Consider the following 20,442-nt stretch of genomic DNA (forward strand, 5'->3'; position numbering starts at 1 on the left):
CCTTTATGTCATAGTATTATCATCTCTAAAATGGGCATGTCAGTTGCATAACCTACTTCACAGGGTTGTGGAAAGGATCAAATTAAGTAGTTTATGTGAGGTTCTTTGAAAACTTTAAAGAACTCCATGTACCTGAATGAGCTATTTTAATGATGGGAATCTTGCTGAGGATCCAATTCTGAACTAGTTAAATTCTTGAGTCCCACATTGAACAATCAATTATAGGTAATTGTCAATAGTGAAAAAACTCCCAAACCTGAAGTGGTTTTTGAAATAATTTTATCAAATTATTTGGCAAAGGAAAGAGCCAGAAAAATCTAGGGGTCTCTCTTGAGTCTCTATGAGATTTACATTATATAGAGTGAAAGCAGGGTCATAAGGATAGATAACAGCTGGCTGAGCAGTTAGGCAGCTGGCAGAAAAGGGCATTTTGAAATGTATATCATCAGCTAAGTATAGCCATTCCATCTAATTTGGGGAATCCAAAACACAAGCTTTGGGTGGCTTCCAAACAAGATCTGGTTGGGATTTACTGTGAGCTTTGCATTAGACAACTTTTTAGTCACCTAAAGCTAGGTATAAACAATATTGATGAATAATGAGGTAGGCTTCCCCACACAAGTAATACAAATTTAATTCATTGCCTACTCTGTGCCAGGTACTGTGTTAATCACTGAAGATACAAAAAGAGTCAAAGAGGCAAAACATAGTCCTTGTCTTGAATGAAGCTTACAATTTAATGAGAGATAAAACATGAAAACAAATATGTACAGTGCAAGCAATAAAAAAGAGTAAATGGGAAATAACTAACAGAAGGAAAGTACTAGAACTCAGAGGGGTTGGAGAAACCTTCTTGTGGAAAGGAAAATTTTAGTTGGGACTTAAAAGGAAGCAGGGAGGTCAATAGTCATAGCAGAAGAATGAGAGCATTACAGAATAGGGGACAACCAAAGGAAATGCCTAGAGCTGAAAAATGAAGTGTTAGGTTTGTTGAATGACAAGGAAGTGAACATTTTATCAAGCATCTTCTATTGATTCCATATTGTGCTGGGATACCAAGTAGGGTAAAAACATTGTCCTTGTTCTCAAAAAGCTTATATTCTACTGAGTGAGATAACACACAAATAAGGGAACACATGTGATAAATACAATGTAAATGAGAGAGAATCTCAAAGAAAGAAATTGATGATGGAGGACTCCAAAAGACTTCTTGCAGATGTCTAATATGAATGGAAACTTGCAGGCTAGATGAGTCAGGGGTAGGAAATAACAAGAGGGATCATTACAGACATAGGACTCCTGAAAAAAAATGGAGGCCGGAGATGGAGTGTAGAGATCATGGAATAGCAGATAGTAACTGAATCTTAGCTTGTAGAGAGGAGTAAAAGGTAAGAAGACTTGCAATTTAGGAAGGGACCTGATGCTGAAGGGTTTTACAAGCTAAACACAGAGTGTCACAATTTTATACTTTGTTGTCATTGAAAATGAAATTATTAAAAAAAATAGATCTACCATCCACCAATTTTCAGAATCAATCAACAAACGTTTATTAGGAATCTTTTTTTCATGCCATCAGAAACATGAAAATATGTATTGCATAGCTGATAAAGTCTATAACAGATTATTTACTCTCTTGGGGATATAGGAGAGGAATAAAAGAGGGAGAGAATTGGATCACAAAATGTCAGAAAACAATTGTTAAAATTTCTATAGGTAAGGTTTATAAAAATTTCTATAGGTTAAAAGTTTCTATAGATAACAAAAAAAAAGAATCTCTTTTATGTCATATGCTGCCTTAAATTCTGGAGAAATAAACACAAAGAATGAAAAAATTCCTTTTCAGAAGGGGCTTAAATTATAAAGTTGGTGGTAGACAAGTACATATGTAAGTATATATAGAAAAAATAAAAAGAACTACAAGGTAGTTAAATTCATGGTAGTTTAGGTAGGAGGGCACTAGTAATCAGAGAGCATTAGGAAAGGATTATTAAACAAGTTCAGCTGCTTATCAGGCATCTTGAAATAGATATCCGGTAAAGATATTTAACTCAAGGTGTCTAAAACTGGATTCATTTTCTTTCACCAAAACCTTTTTCTCTACTTATTGCCTCTGTTATTGTCAAGGATAACTGTCCAGAACTCCCTCCCACTCCAGATTCCATCTGGACACCAGTTGTCATACTAGATTCTTCACTCTCTTCTCCCATATCCAAATATTTGTCAAATCTTGTTGTTTCTACTTTTGTAAAATCTTCATAGAAATTCCCTTCTTGCCTCTGACACTGCCCTGACCCTGATACAGGACTATTTTAATAGCCTTTTGGTGGTCTCTCAGCTGCAAATCTCTCCCCACTCCATTCCATCCTCCACTCAGCTATCAAATTGATCTTCTTAAGGAGCAAGTCTGACCTTGTCAACCCCTATTCAGTCAACTCACTGGCTTCCTATTGCCCTCAATATCAAATATAAAATCCCTTGATGGACTTACAAGGCTTTCCATAACCTATCTTTTTCCTACCTTTGCAGTCTTATATCCCCATGTACTCTTCAATTCCCTGTGACATTGGTCTTCTTTTTATTCATTGAACAAGACACTCCATCTCCTGACTGCAGGCATTTTCACTGGTTTTTCTCATTCTTAGAATTTGCTCCTTCCTCTTTCTTGCCTCCCAGCTTCCCTGACTTCCCTCAAATTTCAACTAAAGTTTCATCTTCTATTTAAAAAAAATTACTCTAATGCTAGTTCCTTTCCTCTTTTGATTATCTTTCTTTTTTTAACCCTATACCTGTCATCATAGAATCAAAACTATGTATTGGTTCTAAGGCAAGAAGAGTGGAAAGGGCCAGGCAATGGGGTCACACAGCTAGGGAATCTCTGAGGTCAAATTTGAACCCAGAATCTCTAGTCTCTTGGCCTGGCCTCTCTCTATCCACTGACTCACTTATTTTGATTATCTTTCAATTGACTCCTATATAACTTATTTGTACACAGTTGCCTGCCTGTTCTCTTCCTTATTAGACTGGAAGTGCCACCAGAGAAGGGATTATATTTTATTTTTCTTAGTCTTCCCAGGACTTAATAATTCTACTTGAATGACTAACTGGGTGGCAGTTTATTTATATGCTCATATCCTATTTGCTAATATCATACCTTCTCCCCAATTTTCCAAACTCTTTAAAATTGATATTTATCTTAATATATCTATCTGATTTAAAATTTCAGAAACTTTGCAGCATTTGACATGTGTATATTTTTTCCATCTCTAACTTTCAATTATCCTTGTTTTTTAAGCATGTTAGACTGCTTCTACTCCCTAAATTATTTAATAGATGGATAGGGACTCCAAAAGATTCAATATTCAACTTTCAGAATGTAAAATATGAGTGGAAACTTGCAGGCTAGAGAAGGTAGGAGTAAGAAGTGAGGAGAGGGATTTTACTGTTATTGAGAATTCCCTCATGAACAAATACCTCTACCAATATAGGTTGTCACCTTCAGAGCAACAACAATTTTTAAGCCCTTAACTTTTGTTTTAGTATCAATTCTAAGACAGAAGTGCAGCAAGGGCGAGGCAATTTGGATGAACTGATTTGCCCAGTGCTGAATAGTCAGGTAGTATCTGAAGCCAGATTTAGAAATTTGTATTCTTAAAGATCAGGCTAAGAGAACTGAGAATTTAAGGGATTTGAAAAGGGCTAAACTGTCAATATGTGTCAAGAAAGATACTTGAACTCAAGTCTTCATCCTGGTTTTAGGGTTTCAGTGCCCACTCTCCCCCTTGTTGCCTCTGTATAAAAATAGGTAGCATTTAAATTATGCTTTAAGGTTTGCAAAATTCATTTGAGCCTCATAGAAACCTTAGGAGGTAGTGTTATTATTCTACTTACTTTACAAAGTAGGGAAATGAAGTTGATAGTGATTAAGTGATTAGCTCAGAGCCCCACAACTACCAAGCCACTTAAACAGTATTTGAACTCAGATTGTCCTAAATTTAAGTATAGCAGACCATCAACTGTGTCACTGGTCAAGAGGAAGGCTGATTGGATTGAAAATTGCCCCCTCCCAGGCCCAAGGCATTTTCTCAAAAAGCTTAAATATTGATGAAATTGTGAATGGTTTTTCTAAGTCAATTCTTGGCTGAAGGGAAATGGAAATTTGACAAAAATCCAATCACACCAGCAAAGCTATTCACTCTTTCTAGAAAGATGGAAGCCTGTGGAGGAGCTAAGTAAACACAAATTGAAAAACAAGGTAAAACAAGAGAGGAAGGAGTAGGAGGTTAGAATTTCATCTAAATGAAGAATGCTGCCACCTGAAATCTTCACTGAAGACTGTCCATGGTTCAGATAATGATGGAGTCTAAATGATACTTAGGGTTCAAGGACAAAAAGACAGTGCCCTTTGACTCAGCGGAAAATGGCTCATTTAAATTTTGAGGAATGAAGGGTGATCTTCCACCTTCCCTAAATTTTCAGTTCTGTTCATTCTCTCACTTTTGACACTGATTGCCTTATCATTGCTTATCTTAAATTGCACTTACCTCTATACTTATCATATATCTTCTCTCCTCCAGTATAATATGAACTCCTTGAAGGCAAGAACTTATTCATTTTGCCCCTGTATCCCTGGTGCCAAGCACAATGCCTTGCACATAGTAGGTTCTTAAAAGTTGCTGGATTAAATTATTAAGATATGATGCCTTGAATGTGCTAAGTATATAATGTAATCTTTTAAATGAACATTATAATGATAATTCACCCAAAGTTCTCAATGAAAAAAAGAGAAGTCTTCTCTAATTATGGACTTATAGGCTTCCAATTTATTTATGTCATAGCTGCCATATTGAAGAACTTATCCATGTACAAAACATAAACCGATGCTTCTGAAATATTTAGAGGAATCGTTAATATTTTATCACTTTTCAGTAATAAAACCATGTTCTTTTCTCAGAATAAAAGCTTGAAAAACAAGCTGCTGTCAGGAAACAAGTTATGTGGAATCCATGCTGAAGAGGTGAGTTGAGCCCTTACTCTCCCAGCTTTATGAGAACTCAGGCAATAACAAGTGCCAAAATGTCAGCCTGACAATGTTCCAGCCCCACTGGGTTTGGTGAAAGTAGCCTATTATTGCTGAGTGCGATATGAGGATTTCTGAGATTTTTCCCACATCAATCCAACAGTCTTAAATGTGTCTCCTGCTAGGTTGGTGTGGTTTTATTCCAAGTGATGGGGATATCAAAATCAATTTGAGAAATTCTCCCTGGATTCCTCCCAGGGGAAGTTCAGTGAAACCAAAGGTGAATGGGAAACGTATGGGTGAAATATTGGCATTCATACTTGTAATGACATTTCCTCATGGTGAACAGTTCCTCAAAAACTGAATTATTTCATTCTGAGAAATGAGTTTCTATTTTACAATGATATACAATAGTAGTTCTAAAAGACATCCTCCTTCTCCATCTTTGGCCCTTTCTGTATCTATGAGGTCAAAATCATTTTCATAATAGTACTAATAAATTTAAATTTCTAACATGGTAAAAATTGATTGCTATTTCCCACATTATCAAAAGTTCTCAGTAATTAAGAGTTAAGAATGTTATGGAAAAGGAAAATATTTGATAACCATTGGTTGAAGGAAGTCAAGACATTTGGATGAAAAAGTAAAAAGTAAAACCCTCTAGTTACTTACCTCTTTCTTAATTTTTTGCTTTGAAGTGGAAACAGTGTGGTTTCTTCGTGCCTCACCCCCACCCCAAGAATCAAATTATTTGTCGGCAAATGATAACACCCAGTCATTTATACTAGTACCATTTAAAATGTTTTTCTCTTTTAAAAAAAAGCCTCCTTAATCCAACTGTAAATTTAAATAAACAAGACACCCACATTTAGGAACTTAAGACACCCAGTCTTGTATCTTGATATTAGACTAAATGAATGTATAACAGTGATTTTGAAATATTACCTCATTTAACATTTTTGTAATAGTTGACAGTTTAAAGATCTTATTTTATGCCTTCAACAATAGTGTTAGGTCAGATACTGCAAGATGCATTATTCCCATTTTATAGATAAGAAAAGTAGCTCTTGGAGAGGTGTATTCATCTCTCCAAAATCACATGGATAGCAAGTAACTGAGCCCAGCATTCAGATCTGACTCAGACTATGCCTCTTATTGTCCCCAAGATGTGGACATTTAAGGGGGGTTTCAGTGTCAGTGGGAAAAGACTATGTCTTTATCCAGAATCAATCAAGGTATTTGGGACATTGGTGACATCCTACATTATACACAGTAAACAAGCAGACAAACAAAATCACATAGTCGAAGGGAAAGTGGTGGTCACTAAATAGAGAGTGCTGAGGTTTAAGGTTCCTTAAAAGAAGGGCCAAAGGGGAATGATTTGGCTAAGCTTCCTGTCTAGATTATGACAACAACTATCTTCTAATAGCACTTTCACATATTATCTCCTTTCATCCTCAAAACAACTCATATTATTATCTTCATTTTATAAAAGAGGAAACTCAGATTGAGAAAAGTTGCCCAGCCTCACGCAGCAAATTAGATAATCATAATAGCTATTTTTTTTTTTTTTGCCGCTGACATTTGATATAGAGAGAAGATAGCAGATCCTTTTTATGCTCTCTGAATGCTTTTGTTGTTTAGTTGTGTCTGATTCTTTGTTATAGAAAATTTGGGATTTTCTTGAAAAAGATACTGAAGTGGTTTGTCATTTCCTTTTCCAATTCCTTTTCTAGATGAGTAAACTGAGGCCAATAGAGTTAAGTGACTTACCCAGTGTCACACATCCAATAAGTGGCTGAGGTCAGATTTAAATTTAGGAAGATGAATATTCCAGAGTCCAGGAACAGAGCTCTATCTATGGTGCCTTATAGCTGCCCACCATTCTCTGAATGACTTTAGACAAATAATTTCATCTTTAATTAGACCTCACTTTCTTTCTCTGCAAAATTAAGGGGTCGGACAGGATCACCTCTCTGGTCCCTCCAAAGATTCTTAAGCTTCTTGTGTGTTATAAACTATTCTAACAGTATGCTGAAGCCTTCTTAGCATAAAATAAAATACATAAAATTATAAAGGATTCTGGTTATAATGAAATGCAGCAAATTATATTAATTTCTATTCAGTAAACTCCTACTATGAGCCAACCACTGTGCTAAGCCTTGGGGACACAATTAGGAGACAATAACCTATCCTTTAGGAACTCACAATCTAACTGGGAAAGACAAAGTAAAAAAAAAAAAAAAAAAAAAGGAGGTTGGGAAGGGAGAGATAAGGGATGAAGTGCATCACAATATACTTGGTGAGAAGCATCTTGTTTCATACAGATGGAACCAGCTAAAGCTGCAGATACAAAGTGAAGTAAGTTGGAAGTCCAATTTCTCCCCTCTAGAAAGGAAGGCTTTAGGAGGATTTGGGTACTCCTTCAGCCAACCATCTCAGGGAAGAGGTGACCAAAGAGATGGTGTCAATCAAGGCTTGAGCTGACTGCATGGTAATGAAATTTAAAAATGATGAGTATATTCCAATAAGGACATCTTGTTTTCCAATGAAACTGCTCATTGGCTATTGGAGGGGGATGGGAGGGAGGGAGGGAAAGAATATGAATCATGTAACCATGGAAAATATTCCAAATCAATTAAATAAAATTTAAAAAATAAAATAAAAAATAATAACATCTTGTTTTCTGAAAATGAAACCAGGAAGAGTTGTGGACACAGTATGGAGTGTATATGATTTTATAAATAAAAGGAAAAGAGAAATGTTCATGGATTCCTTGCTAAGAATTCTTCTATAATAATAACACATTAATATAGTGCTGGGGAAACCAGCACTATGCTAAGTGCTTTATAACTTTTGTCTCATTTGATGTAACAAGCTAGGAGGTGGGTGCTACTATTATTCCCATTTTACAGATAAGGAAACAGAAGCAAATAGAACTTAGGTGACTTGCCCAGGGTCATAAAGCTAGTAAGTGTCTGCAAATGAATTTGTTTTCAGGTCTTCTTCAATCTAGGTCCATCATTCTATTCACTCAGCTATTCTTTTGTTGCCATTCAGTCATGTCTGAATCCAAGAGACCTGTTTGGACTTTTTTCTATGGGGTTTTCTTGGCAAAGATACTGCAATCATTTGACATTTTCTCTCCAGTGAGTCCCCATTTTACAGATAAGGACCAAGAGGACTTAATTGACCTATTCAGGATCACACAGCCAGCAAGTGTTTGAAGCCAGATTGGAGGTCAGATCTTCCTTGGTTCTATGTTTGGTGTTCTCTCCACTACCTCACCTAGCTGCCCTTTAACTACCAGAGTCCCCCTCCAGAAATGCAAGCTAATGTCTGAATCGAAGAGAGCAATTAGCAAATTCATGAATTATTTTAGTCAAATAAACAAGTTAGTCTTTTATTTATTTTCAGCTAACAAGCTGTGCTTTGATTACAAGCCATTGCTGAACCATTAATAAGTCAAATTGTATTTGAAGTTTATAAATGTTTTGATTCCACACTAGGGAGCCTGGATCAGACACTACTCTCATACAGACATCCCTTTGATCCAGACGGGAGGCATGATGTAGGTACATGAATATTTACCCTCAGCATCCATGCTTCACAGTCATTTCATGAATTTGTTAAGTTGTACAGCCCTACTCACAATTTTTATTAGTTACAGCAATATTTCTGCTCCCCGACAATTATGATCATTGAATCAAAAGAAAAGGAAAAAAAAAGTTGGAATTATTTGCCTGCCTTAAAATATATGTTGAAGAAATTTGTTCTTTTGAATCTGTAGTAGGCACAGTTCTTTATTGTTCTGTGTTAAGGTGGGTGTGGAGTAGTCGTGTCTTTGTGTTAAAATAATAAGTTAAAATGTTGATAAATCAGAATTTTTCTCTTTGAGAAAAAATGGCTAAATCATGAGAAAATAACATGAAAAAGACTTTTTTTTACTTTAACAGATGTCTTGAACTGAAGTTAGAACGTATTGTCTAATCCTTCCACACCTGTATTTATAGAACAGTATTAGACAACATTTGGTCTTTAGGATGATGGCCTACAGGCACAAAGAGATCCTCATCCATCTCTCCTTTCCATGCTTTTGTATTCATTGTCCCCCTTTCCTGGAATGTACCCCTTCTTCAATTAAACCTCTTAGCTTTCAAGGCTCAGCTCAAGGGTAACTTCCTCTTTGAGGCTTAACCTGATTTCCCTCATTTGCACTCTGGGGACACAAAGTGAATAGCTGACTGGTCCTAGAATCACCAATGCTTGAATTCCTCCTCTCATACTTATTATCTCTATAAACTAGGTCATATCATTTAATCTCTGCCTCAGTCTCCTCATCTATAAAATGTCATGATAATAGTACCTACCTCCCAGGATTGTTGAGAAATAAGACTAAGTGATACAGGAAAGATGTTTTGCATAATAATAGCACATCCCTCCCAAGGTTGATGTGAGGATGAAATAAGATCTTGTTTCTAAAGCCTTTGAAAAGCTTGAAACTAATAAAATTTTAAAGCGTTACACAAAGGTTAGCTATTATATCATCTATCTACCTATTTCTCTATGTATCCATCATCCATCCATCCATCCACCTATCCATCCATCCATTTATCCATCCATCTATCCATCCATCCATCTATCCATCCATCCATCTATCCATCTATCCATCTATCCATCCATCCATCTATCCATCCATCCATCTATCTATCCATCTATCTATCCATCTATCTATCCATCTATCTATCCATCTATCCATCTATCCATCCATCCACCTATCCATCTATCTATCTATCTATCTATCTTTCTATCTATCTATCTATCTATCTATCTATCTATTTTTCTTTCTATCAATTTATCTATGGCAGCAAGGTGACTCAGTAGATAAAATATCCACACTCAGACCTGAGAATATATTGATATAGCAAGTTTCTATTTCATAAATTATCCCTTCAAACACTGATCTGGCAACTGCTTTACTAACAATCTTAGGAAGTTCCTTGGTAGACTGATTAAATAAGCTGTCCAGGGTCATTAATCATGCTAAGCCAGAGTCGCATCTCCCTCCACACACATGCCTCTTTGAGGTACTTAATTAATGCTTGTTAACCAGAATTCCTTCAGTTCAAGAGATGCTTGGCTCTTCCAAGCCACTGGAAAGCATGAAAAACTCCATATAAAGAACCCTCCTAGAACTATCTATGTAGGGAATACTTTCAAAGAATTCAAATGGTCAACAGCTTCATATCAGAGTCAGCTTGAAATCCTTTTATTCTCCCATGCTTCTCTTTGCCAACCAAGAGTTACAGAATCACAGGATTTGAAAGGGATTTCAGAAGCCAGCCAATCCAACCTCATATTTGAAACAAACTCCCTCTATAACGTCCCTGCCAAATAGTTAACTAAATCCAATATTTCCAGAGCCAGCCCATATCAGTGTTGGACAAATCTAATGGTAGGGACATTCATCTTCATATTGAGTTAAGTTTTAAAGAAGAAAAAAAATATTCCTTCTAGTTGTGACCTCTGGGGCTACACAGAACAAATCTCATTCTTCTTCCATATGACAGATACTCAAATATCTGAAGACAGAGATCATGCCCCTCTAAGTCTTCTTTTCTTTGGGCTAAATATCCTCAATTCCTGTAACCAGTCATTGTTTAATGTTGCCTCCCACTCACAATTACTAAAAAAAATACATATATAAAGGGGTAGTCAAAAGTAGTTAAGAAGGAATTGATGGCTAGTACAATGATATCCTAGCTCCATCTAGATTTGGCTTGAGACAGGACTGATTTTTTTTCCAGTTCTTTTCAATGTTATGCAATGAATATATTAGTGTTTAACCTTCAGTATGTTTCATAGTTTTGTGTTGAATGCTATTTAAATACATTATATTTTTCTCCTACATCTGGGTGCCATACCTGAGTTTCAGAAACTGTTCAAAGGTTTTAAATTTAAACCCCCCAAAAATGGACATTCTGATACATGGCTTATAGTCATTGTCCTCCAGTACAATATGAAGATTATGGATCTTATAGTGATCCCTTCCTTTTGCTCTGGGTTACCTATCCAGCACCACAACCATACAAAATGCAAGGAAAAATCAGAACAAGTAATAAAGACCTCAGAGTAGCTGAAGTGGTTATCATGAAGGCCATGCACTAAAGCTCATGAACTCATTTAAAAAGGATTTATTTTGGATCCTCAGTTGGAATCAATTTAATCTTATTTAAAATTCAGTACCCAAGATTTCAACATGGGGATATCAGAGCTCTTTAAAAAATGCAAACATCAAATTAGGAAAGACTGGAATAGTGAGATGTCACAGGGGGTAGCCTGAAAATTGGGAAGAAGAATGAAAATGTATTTGCCAAATTGACAGAAAAAGATACTCACACTCATATCTATGTATCCATTCCATATAGGGTCAAACATAAGCCATATAGGGTCAAATATAAGCCATTGGTCAATGATGGCATGGTAATCTGGGCAAAAAATCTATGCCGTATGATTTATCAGGGAAAGATTAAATTCTTTTTAATTTAAAATAAAATAAAATATTTAATTTAAAATAAAATAAAATAAAAAATATAAAATTCTCAATTTTTTTTAAGTATACATGTTCAAGTGTGGATATCTGCATATATGACTTTGGAAAAATTTCAGTTACTAGTAGTAATAATAATGTTAATATCACTTTCTAATTAATTCTTTTATGAAAGCAGACAAAGTAGTTGATTGTGGACATGTACAACCATATTTGGAAAATGGAACATCAGAAAAAAACAACATTCCAGGATGTTTTCTTTCTGAATTGTGTTAAGATATGAGAAAAATAAGATGGGAACCAAGAATTATTGGTTTTTACCTAGTGATTTAAATTTTGTGTAATCTTTATATATATATAATTATTATTTGCTCCTCATATCAAACATGTTGAGTAAGTTCAATGTTTTAAATCCTTTTTCTTTGGATGAGAAAACTGAGAAAGAATTTTTTCTTATTTACCATCATGCAGATGATAAGTGTCTTTGGTGGGATGTGAACCCAGTTCTTTTGGGTTCCAAGATCATTGCCAAGATCTACAGTGCCATGCTGCCTTTCGTAAAAATAACAGCTGGTATTATATAAAAGAGTTTAAGGCTTACATAGTGCTTTACATCCATAACCTCAATTTTTCCTCACTACAATCATGTGAGGAAAGTGTTATTGTAATCCATATTTTAAAATGAGGAAACTGAGGCTGAGTTCATTAGAAGAGAAAATATTCAAGGTTGATTTGAACCTGTCTTTATGACCCTAGCTGGTACGTATGTTATCCTAGTGCTTCTCATAAATAAGCGATATTTTGGCACTTAAATTGGTCAGTTGCAGGTAGAAAATTCATTTCTGTGCAACATGTCATATCCCTAGTGATTCTGAATACACAAGGTGCCAGTGTATACATTTTTTAAGCCAAGTGGAAACTACAGAAATTCATGTTTACCTAAGAGACTATGCTGGCACCAAAGGAGTCCTGAATAGCAGATTGAAACAGCAGGAAGAAATTGCAAATCGTCTTTCTGGAGTTGTTGACAAAAATGGCTCTGGTTGTTGAAAGTACTAGGGTTGGTGTTGCAATAAATATGCAAACTAGGAATTGACCCTGAAAAAAAATTAATATAACAAGACAACAGAACACTTTTTCTGATACCTCCCTCTGTGTGGTCATTTAGCAGGGGCTTCTCTGGAGTCCTCATCTGGCCTTGCAGAGAGAAAGGATTAGACCTTTCCATAGAAAGATGTTTAAATCACTATATGTATGTATGTATGTGACTATGCCCAGTCACTGGGAAAGGCCACCATTCAGCTGGGCATATACAACATGAGTTTCTGGCTTCATTATTTCTTGTATTTCACTTTCATATTTGCCAGCTACTTCAAGGAAATAGAAAATCTCTACTCCTGGAAGCTGCAAGGCATTGAACTAATTTCTCAGAAAAAAAAAAAAAAGTAATGACTAGCTCTCTGAGATGTAGAGCTGAATTGATGACTTATCCCAAACAGTCATGAAGGATCCTAGAGCCTCCATTCTTACCCAGGCCTTGGAAAATCTCCTAGTGCAATAGAATGCATAGTTTTGAAAGCCCTGATAAACCCAGGTGAACATTTTCCCGGGATACCCCACTTCACGATTTCTAAGCTCATGAACGAGTAAATCAATGATGGTGCCTTCTCTGTTATAGTTTGTATTGGGATCCTTTAGCCAAAATAATTGCCACACATCTGTAAACTTTGTAAATTGCATTTTTTTTAGGATTATGGGAACATAGAATCTAAGAGTTAGAAAGGATGACATTGAATCATAGATTGGGTAACTGAGCATCTAAGACAGTGGTTCCCAAACTTTTTTGGCCCACTGCCCCCTTTCCAAAAAAATATTACTTAGCCCTCTGGGAATTAATTTTTTTAAATTTTAATAGCAATTAATAGGAAAGATAAATGCACCTGTGACCATCACTGACTCCCTGGATCGCTGCAGCACCCACCAGGGGGCAGTAGCGCCCACTTTGGGAATCACTGATCTAAGATAAGTGACATAGGAATATGACAGACTATTTTAAAGTTATGTAAGATTAAAAACTGAATATCCAAATACTCCGAGTATTATATTTTATAAAATTTATTAATAAATTGAAGTAAAGGAAAATAAAATCTCAGAGTAAAAAGAGTGCTAACCCAGCCACTGTTGTGAGAGAAGAGAGAGTAAGGAAGAGTTACACACCACATTATCTATCCCACATAAGCGCGCAAGGTGGGGATGAAAGAGGAAAGGGATGCTGGGAGATGTAGTTCAAAGGTACAAAATTTCTATTTATAAGTTACAAATGGAGAAATGGAAAGGACCTCAGGAAACCTCAAATAATTGAACTAAATAGATTTTCTAATTCAATGAATATTTTACATGTGGAGAAACTGAGATCAAGGGAGCTTAAGTAGATTGCCTAAGTTTCATAATTGGCAAATATAAAAGGTGAGTTTTAAATTTCTGTGCTCTTAGGAGAACTTAGATTCAAAGTCTACTTCAGAGCCAGTGATTTTTCCGATCTACCAAGTTGACACCTTGAGTCACACAGGTAGCCTATTTCCAGGTTCTTACTTGAATTCCATCCTTCTGCCCCTCTCCATCCAAAAGATAGCAACAAATCACACTTGTGTATCATTTTCCACTTCTAAAATCCTTTTGAGAAACATCTTATTTTCTTCTCAAGCGTCCTCTGTAATAGCGACCATCCCTCCCATTGTACATATAAGACAGATTGTGCTGTTTTTGTGAGGAGATAACTTAAGACCTCATAGACTAACTCCTCCATTTAGGAAAGATGGGTAGACTTTTGACAAGTCATCACTCTAGATTTTGGGGATCCTAGATTTAGAACCATAAAGGTTCTTGTATGTCATCTAATCCAACCCCTTTATTTTACTGAAGATGAAACTTTGTTCAAATAGGGGAGATTATATAGAAGGATGCACAGTTAATAAATGTCTGTGTTATGATTTGAACTTAAGTCAAGTAGGCACTGATATAATTATGTTGTTTTCCTTAAAGTTCTTCCCTTTTGCATATGCCTTTATATACACATAAATGTAGGTATTTCATAATCAGTTTGCCTCCTGGGTGTAATTTTCCTGTTATGTTTCTTAGTCTCCTACAAAGGCTGCTTAGCTAACTCTGTCCTCAAACCTTCTTTGGTGTAGCATCTTTCAGTTATAGATAATCCCCTTCTTAATTTATCTCCACAGAGTGGCTCTATGATAGAGCACAAAAACTAGAGTCAGGAAAATTCATCTTCCTGAATTCAAATCTGGCCTCAGACACTAACTAATTGTGTGACCCTGGACAAGTCACTTCACCCTGTTTGCCTCAGTCTCCTCATCTTAAAAATGAGCTGGAAAGGAAATGATAAACCATGCTTCTATCTTTGTCAAGAAAATCCCAAATGTGGTCATGAACAGTCAGATGCAACTGAAAAGTATGAACAACCAGGGTCTTCTCTTAGATATTATCAGATAGGTGGTGCAGTGGATACATCTGTTAAAGACCAGTCCTTATGCCATGAGGACCTGAATTCAAATTTCTGCTCAAACACTTACTTGTTACATGACTCTGGGTCAATCATTTTCGCACTCTCTACCTGTTTCTTTTTCTGTAAAATGGGGATAAAAATACCACCAACCTCCCAGGGTTGTTATGATAATTAAATAAGATAATAATTATGAAGAATTTAGCATAGTGCCTGACACATAGTAAGTACTGTATAAATGTTAACTATTGTGTGTATGTATATACATTATGTACATGAATATATATATATACATATGTATTTATTTATATATCATATACATAATGCCAAAATTATTTTTTTTAATTTGCAAATGCTTATTTAAAATTTTAAAAACAAATTTTCTTTTTAAAAAAGCAAGATAGCAACAAATCTACTTAGAGCATTGATCAAAAGCAACCTTAGTTATATCCAGCTCCTAAAACTGTACAATGTCCTGAAAGTAGCATCCTGAGTTACATGTAGGGAAATAATAGAATTCCTATAATTATTCATTTCAAGAAAAAGAAAGAAAAGAAAGAAAGGAAGGAAGGAAGGAAGGAAGGAAGAGTAAGAAAGAAAGTTGGTTTGTTCTTGGAAACTAGAATGAGGTAAATAAATAAGTAAATATGACATTAACAGAATGCAAGGTTATTTCAGGGGAAAGAGTTATAAATAAAAGGAACAAGGAAGGTCACAAAGACTTGGTACCTCAGCTGTGCTCTCTCTGGGAATTTCACCAACTGCAATTGAATTACTATTCCATTTTAACTTCATTTGACAGATCACACTCCTTGTCAAGTTGTATGATTGTCCCCATTCAAATCCGGTCAAGATTTTTTTTAATTTAGTTTTATTTTGACTTCTCAATTAGTGGGCAGCTATTGTTTGAGATGATTTTGTTTGTCTCCATGTGCTTGTGCTCTAAAATGTAAATGATTTAAGGAACATATCTGTTCTGCTCTTACAGTCCAAAAAGATCCAAGCCCAATTGAAGGAACTACGTTATGGGAAAAAGGACTTGATTTTCAAGGTGAGTCTATCTGTTTGTCTCTGTTTTATTTTTCAGGGTTTTTTTTGTTTGTTTGTTTTCCTTATTGTTGGAGCATGTATTTTCCTAGAGTAAATGAACCATCAAAGTCATTTTTGTGAGATTGTAACGACATTTATAACATAGAAAGGACAGTAATTTCTCTGTTAAGCTAATTAGAGTTGGGGACATTTAAGGGCAAATCTTTCCACTGATAATGCTTTCTAAATCCAATTTAATTTAACATTTGTAAACATATAATATGCTGAGCTACTTGCTTAGAGATGTGCATATAAAATATGAATCTTGCATTTAGGCACAGAATATATATAAACAAATACATGCATATATGTATAAAACATTCTATGGACACAATGTATGTACACATACATATAACGTATACATCTGTATGTATATGTACATAAGTATATGTATATATTTGTAGGTGTGAGAATAATTAGATTGGGAATTTTTAAGAGCAAGCATGGTGCCATTGAGAGGTTTTATGAATCTAATTCAATTCGTCCAACATTTATAAATGCCAGCATTGCTTTGTTAGGTTGCATAAATATACATTTATAGGATATTTATCATATATCCACTAGATATAGATATCAGATATATGTTTATATACAACAAATATTGAATACATATATGTATATGTATACATGTATAAACACATAGAGAAGGAAATGGCAAACCACTCCAGTACATTGCAAAGAAAACTCCAAATGGAGTCATAGAGTTGGTTTCAAATAAAATGACTGAATAATATACACATATACTATTACATTTGCCCTTCCCACATACTAAAAGTACCAAGAAAAAATAAAATTTCCTGTACTCTTGAGTTGTTGGCATTTAACCACACAGATATGACATAGACATTGTTGTGTTCTAATATTAAGATTCTATTGATTGATAAGATCCTAATATTAAGATCCTATTGTTCTAATATTAAGATCATTTTGGTTGAAGAAATTCTCTTTCCCTTCTGCAGTTTGTAGCTTGATGCTCACCTGAGATACTGAGATGTTAAGGTCTTTATCCATAAACACATAACCAGTTTGTGTCAGAAGAGAGATTAGAATCTAAGTCTTCCTGCCTCAAACTATTTTCTCTACTGATTATGAACTTCCATCTCTTTTTTATTCATATTTAAAAGCAAAATATGTACAAACTATTCTCAAAGTAGGTTGAGTTTTGTGAAAGGCTTCATTTGGAAGTGGCATTTTAGCTCTGTGTGGAAACAGCTAGAATCTATAAAAGCGTTTCTAGAAGATTCCTTTCATCCAAAGCCTGGTCCTACATTGTTCTGGTTTGTTATCCCTGAAAGCTCTCCAAATGCCTAAATGTATACCTCAATGGAACAAAGCTTGAAATCATGCTGGGACAGAGCATTAACTAGTTTCTGCCCAATTCTCCTAACCTTGTGGAAGTCTGGTTCATGTTTGAACGGCTAGAAGGGAGAGAGCATTAGAGGTGATGAGTTCCCTCTTATAGGTAATCTTCAAACAGAAGTTGGGTAATAAATTTTCAGGGATGTGGTCAAAGGAAAAATTATTTGAAGTAATCTCAAAAGTCCTCTCTAGATTTTTGATTCTAATAATTGGTAGCATAAAGTGAGAGAATTAACACTAAATTTATTATCAATTCCTATTCACAATTATAATAGTCGACATTTTTCCTCATGGTGGCTGGTACATAGGACATGCCTTAAAATATACTGACAGCAAGGTAGTTCAGTGAATCAAGAACCAATCCTAGAGATGGGAACTCCTGGGTTCAAATAAGACCTCAGAAACTTCATAACTGTGTGAACTTGGGCAAGTCACTTAACCAAATTGCCTATTCTTTATTGTTGTTCTACATTGAAACCAATACTTAATGTAAATTCTAAGACAGAAGGTAAAGATTATAATAAAACAAAATGTATACTGGTTGATTAATAGCTTTAGTACTTTACATTTTGCACAATACTCTACACATATTATTTCCTGTGAGCGCCAAATAATTGGTAAGTATATTGTTCTTAATAATATCCATTTCAGAGATTAAGAATAGGATGAGAATATTTATATAATTTGCTCAGTGTCACTCAGCTAGCTAATTTTAAAAGTTCAAATTTTGTTTATTACATCATGTTGTTTATTTGTTATTCAGTGAAATATCAAAAGCTGCCTCCCTAGTTCCTGCTGACTAGTGGTGGGATTCATGGTCCATTGCACACAGGGAAGATGGGGAATTGGTAACCTTTCATAAATGATCCTGACCAGGTGATGAAAATATCCAGAAATAGAACAGCTGCCCATATACCAAGTCCTCTGTGGTTGGAATAAATGATACCCTAACAATTTCTAAATCAGATGATGAATATTTTTTTCTTTATTAATATTGCTCAGTTCAGGCTTTCTGCTTCAAGGGAGAGACTACTTTAACCAATCACTCTTTGCAGAAGTTGGGGGAGCATAGTTATTTTTAGTTATAGGAAATATGGGCCTTGTTTGTTTTTGGAGCTGATATTTTATGACATGGTCCTAACCCACTCCCCTATCTCAGATTTTTATCATTTCAGAGAGGCTCCAAGTACCTCTACCATCTTTCTACTCTAAATCCAGACTTTGGTCAACTCCCTGAGGAAGCCAAGAGATTTTTCTCTGGTGACCTATTCTTAGAGGGGAGGGCTAGAGAAATCCTAATCAGGAATTAGCAGGAGGGCAAGCTTGAGGTCAAATGTCATTTAATAGTGCCCATCAAAATGAAAATCAGAGGAAATGTGGATGATAAATTAACACCAATAATATACTACAAAACTAGAGTGACAGGAAGAATAGAAATCTACTCCTTTTTCAACTTATTAAGCAATTGCTTTTAGGGAATATTAATATACCCCAATTCAATTTCACATGCATTTTTATAAGTTCCTATAATGTTTCTGGAGTACAAGACCAAATATTAGGCATGTAGAGCTATCCTTAATGGGCTGACATGCTACTAGGGGAAAATAAAAGTACACAGAAATTGAATTTAAATACATATAAAATAATTTGTTGAGGAAGAGACATTGACCCCTTGATTTATCAGAAAAAGCTCATTGTAGAAAGTGACACTTGAGAAGCCTCAAAGGAAAATAGGGATATTTGCAGAAGGAAAGCATTCTAGACATGGGGATCACCCATGCAAAGACTCAGAAGTGTGTGTGTGAGGGGGTGGGTAGTATCTGTGTGGTGAATGTCAAGTTTGTTAATTTGAAAGTATTTTTGCTGTGCCCTTATAATGAATATTGAAAGAATTTTGACTTTAAGTACTCCTGTATGGTCTTTTCACCCACCAGACCTTTGAATATCTGTCTACCAAATGGAAGTATGGCCACTTTTACCACCTATTTCACCTCACTGGTTATGAGGAAGGCACTTTGTAAAGAGCAAAATATCATATTCAAGTGAATTATTATGTTGTTATTACTGTGTGCAGAGAAGTATATTTTCAGTGACTGAAAAAAGAAAAAAAATAGTGGCTTCCCCCAGGGAATTCACAATCAAGTGAGGGAGCAATAATATTATTCAAGATGCTCAATTATTTTGGGGGGAATTTGATGCTGCTGATAATAAATAAATAGGCAAAACAGCACATGAGATAGAAAGCTGGCCTTGGAACCAGAAAAATTTTGGCTCCAAACTTACTTGACAAATATTTGCTATGAGACCAAGGAAAAGGCATAAGTTTCCTGGGCAATTCCCTATCTGACTCTAAATTACAATTTGGAAGAAACATCCAAAATAGGTTTGGTATGCATGAAAAAAATCACAGATAGAACAACAAATATTTGAAGTAATAACTTGCAATCCTATTGGGTTCCTCAACTGTACTAGGGCAAACTTAAACTACATATTTTACATTTACAAATACCTACAATCACTCTATCCAGTGTATCACTCTATGGAATATAACATACTGTTGTAGAGAAGTAGAGTCAATATTTTTCCTATTTTATAGATGAGGAAACAGAAGCTGAGAAGTTAAAAATCTTTCCTATTCTAATATAGCTAGTTACTGTCCTAGGCAAATTGAACCTAGGTCTCTTTTGACACCAAGCCCCAAATTCTATTGTATCATTAATTTTCTTTTAAAAAAACACAATGCATCATTTAACATACATCCCCCACCTCTCTCCCCTATATCTTATTAAATATTTTCCGTGAGATATGAAAGAGAGAAGTAGGAAACGAAGGAAGGAAGGAAGGAAGGAAGGAAGGAAGGAAGGAAGGAAGGAAGGAAGGAAGGAAGGAAGGAAGGAAGGAAGGAAGGAA

At 35.2% G+C, this 20,442-nt stretch overlaps 1 protein-coding gene across 1 annotated transcript in view; it reads left to right on the forward strand.

The window, feature by feature from the left end:
- The window catches only part of LUZP2 (leucine zipper protein 2), a 404,324-nt gene that overhangs the window by 152,575 nt on the left and 231,307 nt on the right, over positions 1 to 20,442 (forward strand). Inside the window, exons 3-4 of the mRNA XM_044681277.1 lie at positions 4,952 to 5,014; positions 16,073 to 16,135. Coding sequence (XP_044537212.1) covers positions 4,952 to 5,014; positions 16,073 to 16,135 — 126 coding nt within the window. The remainder of the gene's footprint in view (positions 1 to 4,951; positions 5,015 to 16,072; positions 16,136 to 20,442) is intronic.

Source organism: Gracilinanus agilis, chromosome 6, assembly GCF_016433145.1.
Source record: "Gracilinanus agilis isolate LMUSP501 chromosome 6, AgileGrace, whole genome shotgun sequence".
In the NCBI taxonomy this organism is placed as follows: Eukaryota; Metazoa; Chordata; class Mammalia; order Didelphimorphia; family Didelphidae; genus Gracilinanus; species Gracilinanus agilis.